The sequence below is a fragment of the Nestor notabilis genome, unplaced genomic scaffold, assembly GCF_000696875.1.
Source record: "Nestor notabilis isolate BGI_N333 unplaced genomic scaffold, ASM69687v1 scaffold704, whole genome shotgun sequence".
Taxonomy (NCBI): domain Eukaryota; kingdom Metazoa; phylum Chordata; class Aves; order Psittaciformes; family Psittacidae; genus Nestor; species Nestor notabilis.
In genome coordinates this window covers 33,392-48,713 of record NW_009925810.1, presented here as the reverse complement: position 1 = coordinate 48,713, position 15,322 = coordinate 33,392, and the positions used below count along the sequence as shown (strand labels likewise).

The 15,322-nt window shown below is 38.2% G+C and overlaps 1 protein-coding gene across 1 annotated transcript in view; it reads right to left on the bottom strand.

The window, feature by feature from the left end:
• LOC104404692 (ephrin type-A receptor 6-like) overlaps positions 1–15,322 on the bottom strand; it is a gene marked incomplete at both ends in the record, with an annotated part of 59,433 nt that overhangs the window by 13,405 nt on the left and 30,706 nt on the right. Inside the window, one exon of the mRNA XM_010013199.1 lies at positions 14,622–14,645. Within this exon, the coding sequence (XP_010011501.1) occupies positions 14,622–14,645 (24 nt within the window). The remainder of the gene's footprint in view (positions 1–14,621; positions 14,646–15,322) is intronic.

Below are 15,322 nucleotides of genomic sequence, written 5' to 3'. Positions count from 1 at the left end.
ATCAGAAATAGGAAATATGTTTTCAGCTACTCTAAACCTTATGTTTCTTTTATTATGCATGAGCAGCTATTGCTGTTCAGTCATATATATCTCTTAAGAATTAAATTTACAGTATTAAAAAACACTGTATTTTTGCTGATGCACCTCCCCTACCTGCTTTCCTTAATCCAATAACCTGGTGGTCATATCACTCCTCTGGCATGTCAGAGGTGGAAAGGACTTTACACCCCACCTGCTGCCATCTCTAAGCCTGCCCTTGCCAGCACTGCAGGACACTACTGGTTCCTTCCTGGTACAGCTGTTCCGCTTAGGAAGCAATTAACAAATGCTTTGGATATGAGAATGAAGAAAGAGGGTGACAGAGGAGTTTTGTGAGAAGACATTCTCCAAGGAAAGGCCAGCCGAATCTTGTCTCTTACCCAGGAAATAGTTAAACCTTCTAAACAGATTGGATAAGAGCATTTTGTGTTTGATCTCACAGCCTGGTTGCAGTGGTGTTTTGGTGGGATATGTGAGTCTAAGCTTTCTGAGGCAGTGGAAGACGTAGATACTCAGTGCCTCAAATGCACACTACACACTGAGCTGTCCAACCAAAAGGATTTTTCCTCTGAGAAGCAAAACACTTTAGGGTTTAAGTGCAAAGTATAATTCAAAATACCACCTCTAACTACAGAGTTATGGGCCATATCCTTTTTACTGGATTGGGTTTAGTCCTTTATTTTTAAGCATTTTATTGTCCAATGTATGTAATTCCACCCTTAGATCCCTGGCTTCTGCAGCTTTTTGGAGACAATATTTTCCTGGCCAAACTCACAGGTAGGAACTTAACTCCCACTTTGGAGCTGGGCACATGCACTTTTAAAAAGGTAAACAACAGTCATGCTTATCTGTGTCACAAGAGTCGCCGCCCAGACAACCCTCAATGCCCTTCCTCAGCAGCAGCATATCAGTCCTGGCTGTTAAATGATGTAGAATGTGAGACACTTGTTCAAGCTCAGGAGTTCACTGTCTTAACCTTGTCTTACCAGGCAATCCTCTTGATGCCTTTTCCTTCATATCTACTCAAGATACTTTTTGGACTGCTACAATATTTGAGGAAGCATGCAAAAATGAAAACTCCGTATTTTCTTTTCTTATCACAGATCTCAGGAGATGACAGGAATGGCTGTGTTAATGTAAGACTTTGTTTATCAAGACAAACTGATAAATCAACAAATTTACTATGAGCCATTTTTCTAATTTGTAGAGTTTTATTAAAAATTTATTATTTTTTTCAATTTTAATGAAAAGTATTATGTTAATAATTAAATATCTACTTCTAGGGAAAACATAAATCTATACGTGCAAATAAAAGACATTTGGATATTTATAGATTTTACTTTTAATGTCTATAAAATAATAGGAAAGTTATTTTTTAAAGTGTGTCCATTTCATAAATCTGATTATGTACTCCCAAATTATACTTAAAAAGAGGTAACATCTTGAGCAGCACTTGCAGCTAGATTTGTGACCACTGGCTAAATATAAATGAGTTTTAAAGAATCTGATCAGACTACATCTAGTTTCATGATACAGCTTTACTGATCCCTTTTGGACTGAAACAGTAGTGGCTCCTTGAGCGTGAAGATGAGAATGGAGAACAGTCTTACCAAAATTCAAGGCAGTTCCTGTTCAAGGGCATTAGATGTGTTCAGTGTTGTAATGTAAAATAACATTCTTTTGTGCTGGCCCCAATGACAAAGTGAAGTAAAGCCTCTAAAATTTTTACAATGGATTCATATTGCACATGGAGATGTTATATTCATAAACATGTAAATTTCAGTACTTAATTATGTTTGCAGAGTATCTTTCCATGCTAAAAATCTGCTTTATTTATTTGAAAGCCATTCGAAAGGAGGAGATTACAGTATGACTACCTTAAGAGATATATATGACTGAACAGCAGTAATAGCTGCTCATGCATAATAAAAGAACACATAAGGTTTAGTGTAGCTGAAAATATATTTCCTGTTTCTGATTAGAGTAATAAACAGTGTTACTGATATTGGACATGTCTTTTTACATTTTGATCTAACTGGGAAAATAATAAATGCAATCCTTAATGTTTAAGCAATGTCCCACCTTCAAATTAAGAAAATTTATAAATAATCTACTTTTTTCTATTGTAGTAATGAAATCTGTCACAGCTCCCTTTATCAGAAAGCCCTTAAGGCAAGCCTGTTTTAGGTTATTCTCTCTCTTTTGGGAGGGCAGGCAGGGGCAAGGGGCGTAAGGGGCTTTAGGAACCAAATTGTATTTCTGTCTCATCTCATGCATTAATATCTGTACCAGTGATAAGCTAATTTTATTTTCACATAGTAAAAGAACAGTAACAGGGCTATTCAAATAATTAGAATTCAATCTTTTTTTCACTATGCTGCCAGCTGAATACTGTCCATGTCCTGATTTTTTTCTTGATTGTAATTTAATAAGCAATTTTACTATGCAGTGTCAAGACTCCCCTTGGAATTAGATTAGGCTCACATTGCTTAGCTTGTAGAACTGTTTAGAGATCAGCCCTTGAAATGAAATCTACCCCTCGCTCACCCGCACCTACACACATGCTCTGAGTTGGCAACGGCCAACAGTTTGCCACACATTTAAAGACAGATTTGGAACTACATGTTGCAGAATGCCTCATTCTTTACCTCAAGCTATGCATAAGAGAGAGACAGTCTTCTTAAAATGCTGTCTCTTCTTTGAGCTTACAACAACAAAAGTGCTTATGGTCTGGTATGTGAAAAGACCCTGGTGAGGCAACTGACACTGACTGACATATATTGTTCAACAGGCCACACATACAGTTTTGATTTGCTCTCATTTGATTTTTTTTAATGTTATATGTTAGACATCTTTCTAAAACCAAGAGGCATTAACAATTTCTTTAATTAAATATTTAAATATATTTTAGAACTCCAGCAGAACAATGTAACCGGCCCATTATTCTACCAAGATGAAGGTCAGGATATATCAGCACTCTCAAAATACGTGATGTGAAAAATGGCAGAGGGAGCACACAAGCAAAGAAGGAAGCCTGTTAGATGCCCAGAACTTTTGGCATGCTGTGCTAGCTAATTAAAGTGAGGAGTAATACCACTGAGAACCTTAGATATAAAACTGAAGGTAAGATGTATGGATGTGCAGAGACAGCGATACACGTAAGCAGCCAGAATCACACATAGTGCATCAGACCCGTGATGCCCCAGAACTAGCAGTGATGTCAAACAATGCCTTTTTCTGTGGAAAAGCCTGTTCTATATTTTCTTTGAATGACAGACACTGCAGAGGGACTGTCACTGAGCCGGCTGCAGTTTTCTAAACGCTGAGGTGCAAACACATCAGTTCCAGATGCACAGACATCTAGAACTGACTATTTCTAGGACAAAAGCTACTGAACTATGTACACCATTAGTCTAATCTGGCACAGTAATTCCTATGCATCTGTCAGTTAGTATTTCTTTATGTATGATGTTACTGAATCATGCAATAATTTTCCATGACAGAAGTGTAGTATCTGTCTTTTTCTCCATCCCAAATGTCAGAAATAGGGAAAAAAAAAGAATTTCAGAGTGAAGAGAGACAAAAGTAATGAGAGAGATTCGTTTTAAATATTGGACATAATTTATCATTCTGTACAAAAGCCTTATGCCACTCTACTGGGGTGATGTTTTTATTTAAGCATATGAATCAATTTTTTTCATGTGCAAAGCATCTTGAAATCATAATTTAGAACTATTCAGTATTATCAACAGTCTTCTCTAGTGCCTATTGGAACATCAGAGAAACTAATGGTAAGATTACAAAACTGCTCTGAAAAGGCATTTTGGAATTGGCTCTTATTATGCCAAATTGCAGTCGGTTACACCAGTCTTTCATTTCCCTCAGAACTGAAATGAACAAAACACCCTAATTTTCAAAAATACTGGATTTGCTTTTAACCTCTGGGGAAACATTAATTTTCTTCAAAATAATCTGATTAACAATGCTAAAGTTAACTATGTGGAACTTGATTGTTTCCCCCTAAATTAGCTACCCAATTTTTCAGAACAAGTTATTTATGATTTTGGGAATATGTCAATTTTAGTAAATATTAACTCCTATAGTACACATCTATTTGTGTTTTCCAAAAGGGGGAAAGCTGTCACTTTGTCTTCCTCAAGGTCATCAGTAAAATGCATTGAGTAGTGGTTTACATATGCAGAAAACCTCCAGAAAAACAGATATATCCTACCCTATTGTCTTTTTGTAAATAAATAAATAAATAAAATATTAGCGTGCCAAACAGTGAAGAATTATGAAATGAGGACTGCTCTCTAAATCTCTGGGATTCTCATTAGTAGTAGTAGCAGCAGCATTTCCTTTGAAACAAAACACTTCAATATGCAGTGCCTTGCCTGTTCTGAGGCACTGATCTTCACTTGGGTTGCAAGATGATAAGAAGTCTGAAAAATGCACAGCTTTGACCCTCAAAGTACATGTACGTGAAAAAATAGTGAATATTTCTGACCAGTTACATCTGTACTGCATTCATGTTTTCTTGAGAGTGCAATTTAGAGAACTCTAGACAATGACAAAGATACAGTAAACTATCACATACAAGTGGTTGATACGGATTTCTCTTGTTTGTGTAACTAACAGACATCTTTTCCTGTTAGCCACGATGCTTTTTTCTCCAAGGTGCTCATTGAAAGACCCAAGATTTTTACCCATTTATTTTAAGAATATATGTTTGTTTAGTTTTTAAATGAACAAAGCAGTTCATTCCAGAGATCGAGCAAAAGGGGTCTGTGATTGAAGATGGGGAGAGATCTCACTCTTCCAGAGTCAAAAGCTCAGTGTGCTTTTTTTAGAAGAGGAAAAAGGAAATGAATAAAAGCAGTTTTAGAAAGATTCAGCTTTCAGAAGTTAACTGGTTTACACATCAGCGCAGAGAGCTAGAATTCTGGGAGAGCAGGAAGAGCAGGGCTGCTCCCTATGGATAGTGGAGCCATGACTGGCCACCATGCAGGCTGGGTGATGCCATCGTGGACAGGCTGAACCCCACATTGTCTGGGGAGCATGAGCAGGGCAAGGGGCTGATGACAACGGGCACCACAGACAGGCCTGTGAGCATTGGTTGAAGGAAGGTAGCAAGCCAAGGTGAATCCAGCAAACCCAAACAAATTCAGCTCGCCTGGGCTGGGGTTGGCCAGCTGCAATGTCACTGGAGCAGGGATTGATGGCCCCAGGCTGAGCTGAAATAGGGTCCTGGGCCTGTGGGCAGAGGTGAGGAGAAGCCTTAGGGGAGGCTAGGCAGGGCAATAAGGACTGGTGGTGTCCTCAGAGCCCAGTAAGAACTAGACAATTGTACAAACAGAAACACGAGCATTTTGCAGAACCTCTTTGAGAGGTAATGGTGAAACTGGTGGGGCCAAGAGTCATGCAATGTTTTAGAGAGTGGGACTTTACATTTTTAAGAATGCACCAGTGAATTTTACAGTATTGGGTGCTTAAGCCCTCAGTCACAGAGAAATCCTTTCCTTTTCTGAAATTAAGTATCAGAACCATGCATCTCTACCAAATCCAGTTTAGAAACTATAGCACTGCTTGACAGTAATGATAGCAAAAAAATGTCATTTTTCTTGAAACTAATATTTCTGGTAAAGATCTATCTCTTTTCAAGAGCATCAATTTCAAGCTATCTGCCAGCTGTGTCAGCACAGCTCGCATTACAGCCGTAACCAATTTCTTGAAAGTTACTCCTACAGAGTCCTTCCATCTGTACATCCTGAGCCTATCTGCTTTGCTTACACAAGTAGCCCTACTGAAGTAAGTGAAAAAAGATGAAAAGAATTTGTTCTGAGATGCTTATTTGAAGGATGCCTTACATTGCACAACTCTGTAACAAAGGAATTCGCAACAAAGTCCATTCTTACAGTAGAACTGGGTTACTGAATGTGTCTCTAAACCCAAGTAATTTTTTTGGGAAAGACAAAAGAAAAAAACAGATGTTACTGGACATTATACTTTCTAAAAGCATCAACAAAGACTTGTCTCTGAAATGATGCCCCTGACTTGCCCAGGGCTTCATGAAGTGTTTGTTATTGGATCAAAGTAAACTGTTACCATGCACTGCTTGAACACTTCATGTCATTAACTACCATTAACGATTTCACAGCTAGTGATTTCCACATGCACAGCTAGTTGACATGCACAACAAACAGTTCCCATGTTTCAAGTAGCCTCTTTCTGTGCTGCCATAATGGCCAGATCATTCATACTCTACTGCCTTGCCATAATTCCTTCCACACTATACAATTTTAAGTGGCCAATAAAAACTCAGGAACATATGGAAACTTGAAAATTGGGGACAAAGTGACATGGGTTTAAATGCAAAATTAACACCATATAGGCTATGGTACTGTCTCCAGTATCAATTTTCATATTCCATTCTTTGGGATGCTGTACTAGAGAGAATGCACAGGAACTGAATTCATGTATGGCTTTCTCTAAGGTTCACTAGATTTTATTTATGTAAGGCTTCTTTAAAACTTTATTCTAGAGACGAGTCAGAAACATCAGAAAAATTAGGCTTTTCTTTTGTGAGTTACAGTGCCACACACAGATATACAAACGATGAGAATTATTATGAGGCTGAGCTACTCTGCAAGTATCATTGCTTTAGTTTTCATCCCAGCTGCATCAGGAAGTGCAGAGGAGAATTAATGTCTCAGTGACTGATGAATTAAATGTTCTGCTCACATTCTTGTAAGGTCACTTCTCATTTTATCCTGAAGGAGTTTGCTGGTTATTTAAGTTTCAGTCAACTTATGGATAAGCAGCTGGTCAAAAGATAGGAAACAAACAGTCAGAAAGAAAAGGTCAGTTTTCAGAGTGGCATCCCCCGGGGACTAGTGCTCATGTCCTCCTGGCAATGTGTGTAGAATCTACAATACAGGCTAGATGGCAAAGAGGTAAAATTGTGCTAACAGTCCAAAGGTATTCATGGTAGTTAAGATGACTGATCAGAAAAATTTGCCAAAGAATCTTATGATAGTGAGTTGCCAAGTTATAAAATGTCACAAGATTCAGTGTCATAGTGATGCACGCAGAATTAAATGCTCCTAACTTTACATAAAAACCTAACAGGACTCTGTACTAAGCTGCTGCTGTTTAAGACAGATCTTGTGGTTATAACAGATAGATGGCTCTGTAATACTATCAACTCTATGGTCAAACTAAAAGGGAAAAAAATATGATGAAATGATAGTAATAATCAGGAAAACTAAAAAGCCTGGCGCTGTTAAAACCCAGGATATTCCTGCATATTGCTTACCGATTGCCATCTTGATCCCCTGTCCCCCCCACTGAACCTAACAGACTTGTATGAAAAGACTGGATGGGTGTTCAAGGGTACAGAATAAAAGACACTAAAAATTTCTATACAACCCTGAGCACACTGGAATTCACTACTTGCATTTTGGAGACATACTTCTGAGCTCACCAGCATTGCTGCTGTCTGAGTTTGATCATTATTCCCTTCCTATGGTCTCAGTTCACTTGCAGGTGAAATATAAATACATAGTATAATAGTGTAACTGGAAAAAAGTGGATGGTGAACATGTTATCAACCTTTTGGGGGAAAGTTACAGAAAATGAAAAAGTTAAATATAACGAAAGGCACTGAAGTGAGGTGCTCTTTGATGTGAGACAGTGTAAGTGTAGATGGCTATCTGAAGGATCACAAGACATTTGGGTTTTGTTATTGATTCTATGACTATATTTGTATGTCTCTGTATGGGACCTCAACATTTATATGTACCCTTTATGACTAAACCTTTTGGCAGAAGGAAATAAATAGTTCTACATTTAGTAAGTTTTAGCAACAGAAAAAGGACCAAGTACTGAGGAGATAAACTGGCAGACTATTAGCTATGTAAAAATACTGCCCTAAGATAGTGAGGGCTGGCTACTGGGTGAATGTGTGAAGGTCAACACCACGGAGGGATGACATGATCTTGTAAATATTTCAGTCTCATATCCTTCATCAGCAATAAATACTTTCACTTAGGAGAAAAAAGGGAATTAAAGTATTCCTGGACTGCTGGGAAGCATGCAAGCTTCATGTCTCTAAGTGAGCCCTCATACTGCATAAAAGTGTTATGTACTGTAGGGGAGACGGGAGAACAGATGTTGATGAAGACAAAGCAGCTGAGCCCAAGGCCACGGGTCAAAAAGCATGACAGGGGTCAGGGACCTGTCAAATACTGGGCACCATCTCCTGCCTTCCCATCTGGGGACAGGCTGGGATGAAGGCAAGGAACAGTTTTGCCAAGGCCAGGGTGGGTAGTGAGGCTCAGCAGAGGACAGTAGGAGCCAGTAGCTTTTCTCTGGCACTAAGTTAAAATGATCCCAGTCCCGTCCTACTGGTTTTCCAAAGAAATGAAGTGAACAAGCCACAGCTGCACTGCTGGCATGGCCGTCTTGTCAGCCAGCCCCCGGGCTAGGAGATTTGAACCACCGGCAATTTCGAGAAGCGTGGATGATGGAAAGGGAGAGGCAGGAAAGACACCAAAGGTTAGATCAGATCATCTAAACGTGGCGTCTACTGTCCCTTCAGGCACTGTCACTTGCTTGCTAGCTGTCGTTTTAGGAAAATGCAGGTCTCCCTCTGTCTCATGGCTGCTAGTCCTCTGCAGAGATCTCAGGTTCCCCAAGATATCTCAGAGGGCATTGGACCTCTACTCATAGGCAGCTGATCCCTTCCTGATTTCCCACATATTTAATGAAAAACAGTAAGCAAAGGAGAGAAATGACAGTATTTCTCCTGACAGAAAGATGTAAGAGCTTGTTATGGAGCTGCTGTGGACCAGACAGCAGCTAGAAGGTAGCAGCTCAGTGGTTGATCAGACTGCACAATGTCAGGGACAACTCACTGTCACTTGCCCAGCTGGCAAACTAGGCAAACCTTTGAGCTACTGGGGAGATAGGTATAGGGATGTAGACAGGTCTTATGGGTAATTTGTTACTTTATGAGGCCACAGGGACATGGGAGGGAAATAACCAGGGAAGTGAAACTGGTGGAGCAGAGCAGGAAGCTAGAGGTACTGGGAAGGTGCTGTGAGGAGACTCTGAGAAGTTCAGAATTTACGCTACTGAGGCTGCAGAAGACAGCCTGAGAACTAGGATAACTGTCGCATGAAAATGCAGTTGATGTATGTAATGGAGCCCTAGAACATAGGGCTTCATCAGTTTGTTTCTTGTGAAATAAATTTTCCTGTCCTCTGACTAAAGAAGGTATTCTGTTCCAGTAAAAGTTACAATACAGCTCTATCACACCATAACTGCACAAACACGGATGAAGCATATCACCAAAAAATTACAAAGAAATGAACACGAGAGTAGTTTTTCAGTCCAAGTTTGTGCCTCACACAAAGTTTCCCTGATATTTCTGTTTGGTTTAGTGACATATTGGTATTGTCCATAGATCACTGCAGCATGGCAGCATGCAAATTGTTGAATAATAGGATAACCATCTGCTTGATGATGAATCGTTTGGCACAGAAATGTGGTTGAGCCTTCCTGCAGATATCCACATTCAACTACATCTCTGTCAACTGTCTGAATAAAGGACACTGAACACCAAGTTAGTCTGTATTTCACTATCATCAGCAGCTTACCAGGATAAAGCATTGACTGATGCATCTGATAGCAGCTCCAATCATACTAATGGCAATACCATTTTAATATATAGCATTTATACAAGTATAACGTTGTTTTACAGACACTGAGAATCTGCTTCTGACCTTTACAAGTAGTATTGTACTTCCTAGACTTTTGTACTTATTTTCTATATCTGGATATACCTAATATATCCAGAATTGTGGATTTAATATATGCTATGAATTGTAGCACTGGGATACCTTTTGTCCCATAAGTTAGTTGAATTTACTCCTCGTATTCCCCAGATTGCATAAAGTTTTGAGTAATACCCTATTAGATTATATTTTTCTGATGATGCATCACACTAAATCATCATCTGACTGATGGTAATGTAATGGGAATAACATATTAACATAATTTATCATCCCTGTACCTTGCTCAGGGGATTATTTTACTTTATCGTATAATATATTGGTTGTCTCTTCCATGATTCATTACAGTAAGACATCAACAGAAGGAAACATTTTGATGAAGTAGTACTTGGATACTTGGATATTGTGGAAATTACTTGGGTACTCTGGATATTGTGCTTGGATACTTGGCTATTAGGAAAAATTTCTTCATTGAAAGGCTTTTCAAGCACTGGAACAGGGTGCCCAGGAAAGTGGTTGAGTCACCATGCCTGAAGGTATTTAAAAGACATGTAGATGTGGCACTTAGGGGGATGGTTTAGTAGTGGACTTGGCAGTGCTAGGATTATAGTTGGACTCTAGAATCTCCAAGGTTTTTTAAAACCTAAATGATTCTATGACTCTGTTTAACAGTAGAGACTATTACCGGGGGATGAACAGCCCTCAGGGGTACTTTGTTTAGCAGAATGGTCTAATACAAAGGTAAGAAGATACACAGCATAATGAGACATGTGATTATTCTCTGACACCAGATTTGCCACTGGTGCTAGATCAGCTGTGGTTTATCTTGGAATAGTAATTTATCTGAATTCACCAAAAAGCTTCGAAGTAGCTGAAACTTGTTTTGACATTTCAGAGTGCCTCTATAGATAAAAAAAAAGCCTGTATGCCTATTTCACTATAAAAACTTACCAGAATAACAAAAAATTAGGAGGTTTTGTGTTGTATATACATTTTTTAATTTAGAAATATTAATTTAGCAGACATAGGCTGGAAAATGACATCTTTTTTAACCACAAAATCATTGAGAAGCAGCCATTTAAATAATTTTTAGCATTCAGGCTTCATGCAAATTAAGCCTATGCATCTATCTAAGTTATGGCAAAGCTGGCCAAACTCCTGCCTTCAGACACAGATCCATGGCAGTTGTGTTTACATGGCCAGCTCACATAATATGAGTGCCGCTTCCGCAGGAAGTTCCCTTTTGTGTTATAACAAAACATATGCGCTGACATTTTTCTTTTTCTCAATCATCTCTGTTACACTTGCATACTGAAAATGAATATATGCATATATGCTTATATATACAGGAAATGGATTTACAGAACTCTTCTCGTGGGCAAGCAAAGCAATATGCATTCCAGCAGGCAGCTCTAGCACAGCTGTGCCTGCAGCATCTGAAGGTAAACTCTTTCAAGTAATAGCACTGGGTAAGAGAGTAAATCAAAACCATTCAGCAGAACTCAATGACACTTTAGGAAAAAGCATTTTTCTCCTTTGTCTGTGGATAGATGACAATTTACTCTTTTGCTCCCCTTGATTTCTGATTATGACCTTGTATACTTAGGGAAATTAAAGCCAACTACATTTGGTATCACTCAAGTATGAAATTATAGAATACTAAAGCCTGGTTTTGATTCCTTATTTTTAAGATCTGTGTAAAGTGCTAAAGCTGAAGCCTATCTTCAAAAGCAGAAATTCATAGCACTTCAAGAGCCAGAAAGCTAATCAAAACACCACCTATTTTAACACTCACAACAAAGTGGTGTATATTTTACAGTACGTGCATCCCTTCATTGCTTGTTTCAGCGTAGACTGGAAAATTTCCAGATTGGACTGGTGATCATTTTCAGTAATTCCCAACAACCCACTGGGTCTCTTTAGTTCCAGTGAAAGAACTGAAGAACTTGAATCTTGCAAAAGATGGGTATCATACTTACACCTGGTAAAACCAGTGGTATCAAGATGAAAAACTTGTCAGGTAAACACAGTGTGCACCAATTTTACCCCATCAAAACCAACACTGAAAAGAAGCCACCATCCCTTATCAGCAAGTTCCAGAACACTACTCAATTTATTCAAGGTACAAGAGAGCTCACTAATTACAACCTCAAGAATGTGCTTTAGGAAATTGATCTAGATGAGCCACCTATCCCCCTTGACAAATTTCCACACCTGGAAAGACTCCCTGGCACACTCTCTGAAACCTTCCCAATGACTAGAGCATCAATATCTCCACAACATGTATTCTTATGACTAATATAAGGTAGATTAGGCTGCACTTTTGGCATAACTCAGCCTACTCTAAAAAAAAAACCCAAAGCAACACCCTTCATCCCTAATCATTCAATCACTTACAACATAAAAATCAATTAAAAGGAAAAATCAGACATAAAAATGCAGTATTTTCTTCCTAGGATAAGATGTAGCATTCGGAAAGGAAGCCTTTCACTGCTCTTTCCATGTTGTCTTTCTCTGCAGAACCCCACTGGACATGCACAGGACACTCACTCACTCACATGGTCATTCTCTTGGTCGTCACTTATGTGTTCACTAGTCCCTCATATTTTAGTGCTTTGATTAAATGTTTTTCTCTTCACAGCCATACCTCTGTTGTGCTACAAGTGATCTTTAATTTGGAAACTTTTGCTGTTTCTGTAATAAAAGTGGGTGGTAGAGATCTTTGGCTTTTCAGTTTATGCACTATTGCTTCTGCCGATTTATCTTGCCTGAACAAAAGTACATCTCCTGTCTTAACCTGCCTGGAGTCATAGGATTCAATCCAACATGTTTACCTCTTCTTCCATGGTTTTCGGCATTATTCTTAGTGGCAGTACTTCATTCCTTTTCACTTTCTCTGTTTACAGAGGAGATTCAATTGCAGCTGGCTTTCTAGCCAACCCCACACAGACAGAGGTTCCCTTACTTTCCCCAAACTCTATTTTTTTGAACCGCATGTTTTCCACTCATGATCTCACTTCACAAAACTTCATTTTGTCTAAATGAATTTCTTGAGGGCATGCTCTCGGACTTTTTAGCTCTCCTTTCCCATTTCATTCACAGTTTGGAACTCCAACAAACAAAAAAACCCAAGAATAGGAGGAAAAATAAGTCTTCAGCTTCTCATGGACATTTAGAATTAATGGAAGCAATGGGCTGGTCATTTTTTTCCATGTGTATTGCTTTTTGCAATATACACAAACATTGTGTTCATGGACTAAAGCCATGATACTTCTTTGCACATTCAGTCTTTTTAAAGTACTTCAAAAATCTATCAGTTGTTTTAAGATATTCAGCAGTGAATATGGACAATTGCTGCTGCATTAAAAATGTCTACCAAAAATAAGCATGAGGATATTTAAATAGTTTTGTTTATTTTAACATTCGAATGTTGACAAGCTTAGGGTTGAAACTGCCTTCTTTAGATTCACAGTAATCACAGCAAATGTACCATACAAAAAATACTGAGTCAGAAAAACAAGCTTGTTTTTGTATTGTTCCCCAATTGTCTTCACAATTACATAAAAGCCTGTAAAGCATTTGTTTGAGGTATGCTGGCCAATAATGATTTTTCCAAGCACTGTAACCAAATGAGGAAAGTTGTTTTTCACACTTCGTATTTTATAAGTATTTCTAAACCCAAGAAGTGATTTTGCTGAAAGTCATTAAACATTAAAATGGTGCAATAATACTGCTCGGCCACTTTGCTTTTCAAAGTGCTTTACAACTCATAACTAATTATTCTCATGGCAACCCTCTGAAGAAGCTACTATGTCCATTTAACAGTAGGAAAAAAAGACAGAGGTTGAGGACTGTCAAATATGCTGAATACCTGCAACTCCCATTGGCAATAACTAGATTTCTGTTACTGACAGCAGGCTGTAAATTATTTATGATAGGTAAAACTGTAAGGTAGAAGAATCTCTGAATCTCTGAGAGAAAGTTTCAGTTTATGCAGCTGTTGGTTTCCTGGGCTGTGTCTTCATCTCACAGTGAAGAGCACTTTACAGTTGAATTTGTACTTAGAAAAATGGAAGAACAAATTAACAGTCAACTGCCATGAATGCTTATAGAGACATCTTCCTCTTCTGTAGTCTGTTCACTTCAGTAAAAAAATCAACAAACAAATTCTGAAGAATGAAATAATTATAGACAAAGCAGAACCAGTTCTATTTTGGTATAGGAAAATAAAAGTTATTCTCACAGTATGAACCTCACCAGGAAAGGATGAAATATCAGCACAAGAAAAGGTACTACCTTTAACAATTCCACCGTGGAGCAGTCTTTACAATGCTTACCAGTCCCAGCATTATATTCCACATACAACTGAGAAATGTTGCCAAAGGTATGAAGCAGCAATAACATATGTAAGTCTCCAGACTGTTATTAAACAGTGACTCATATTCAATGTAATAAATCAAACCTTTTCCTCAGTGCGATGCTGTGGTGCATCTCCTGAAGTACAGTGGTGTTGGTCTCTGATCTCTGATCTTTGTAAACACTACAAAGCCAGCAGAAAGATATTTAACCTCTAAGAACACACAATCTATTCTATTTTTCTTTTTTTCAGTTTAGCTCAGAAGATCAGAAAGTAAGCTAATAATGACTCCTCTTTTGTTATTCAACTTGCATGCTAACTTTCATAATGAAATTTGGTTTCATATTTTAGGCTTGCAGTCATATTTTTTTATTTTTTATTAAATTTTGTTTCTCTTATTATGAATTTGATTAAACTCACATCACCACTACTAAGCTGCAGGAACAAAATGTTGGCTTTAATGTGTTGCTCTGGGACTTGTCATCAAGCCAAGTTCACAGATGTTCAATGAACACATGGCATTTGGTCCATTTCTAGGATAAACATCATGGTTTACTTTATCTACAGTGTCACAATCCTGTATAAGTAAGCAGTAAGATCAGTTAAGTCCCCTCATCTACCCTTTCTATAGCTCTATACTTTTGATAAATTGACATGAAGCAGGAAGCAAGAGTAGCATACGCAAAATTAGGGAAAGGGGAGAAACCCTGTGGTCTTCATGCCTGATCACTAAATATTTTCTTGTTTGAAGATTCCTTTGTAGTCTTGCCTATTGTGACAAGATGTACATTTTCTTATAAACAATGAGATAGGTATTTATACTCAGAAGCAGAAAAAACTGTGAAATTATATTTAGTACTGGGTAGAAGTGAGATGATTGTAATGGCTCTAAACTGTGTGAATAGCCCGCCCAGAATCCTCATGAGGTCTTACCAACTTCTGTTATGTCTGAAAGATATTGGCCTATAAAAACTTAATAGGACAGAAAATCGGGATTTGGTATTTTGGAGCACTCTGACATAAAAAAAAAAAAAGAATACATGTGCATACATGAAGAAATTGTTCATAAGCAATAAACAGCTAGCTCCATGGACACATTAGCAACACAGCAACTGCAAATAAAATGCTTATG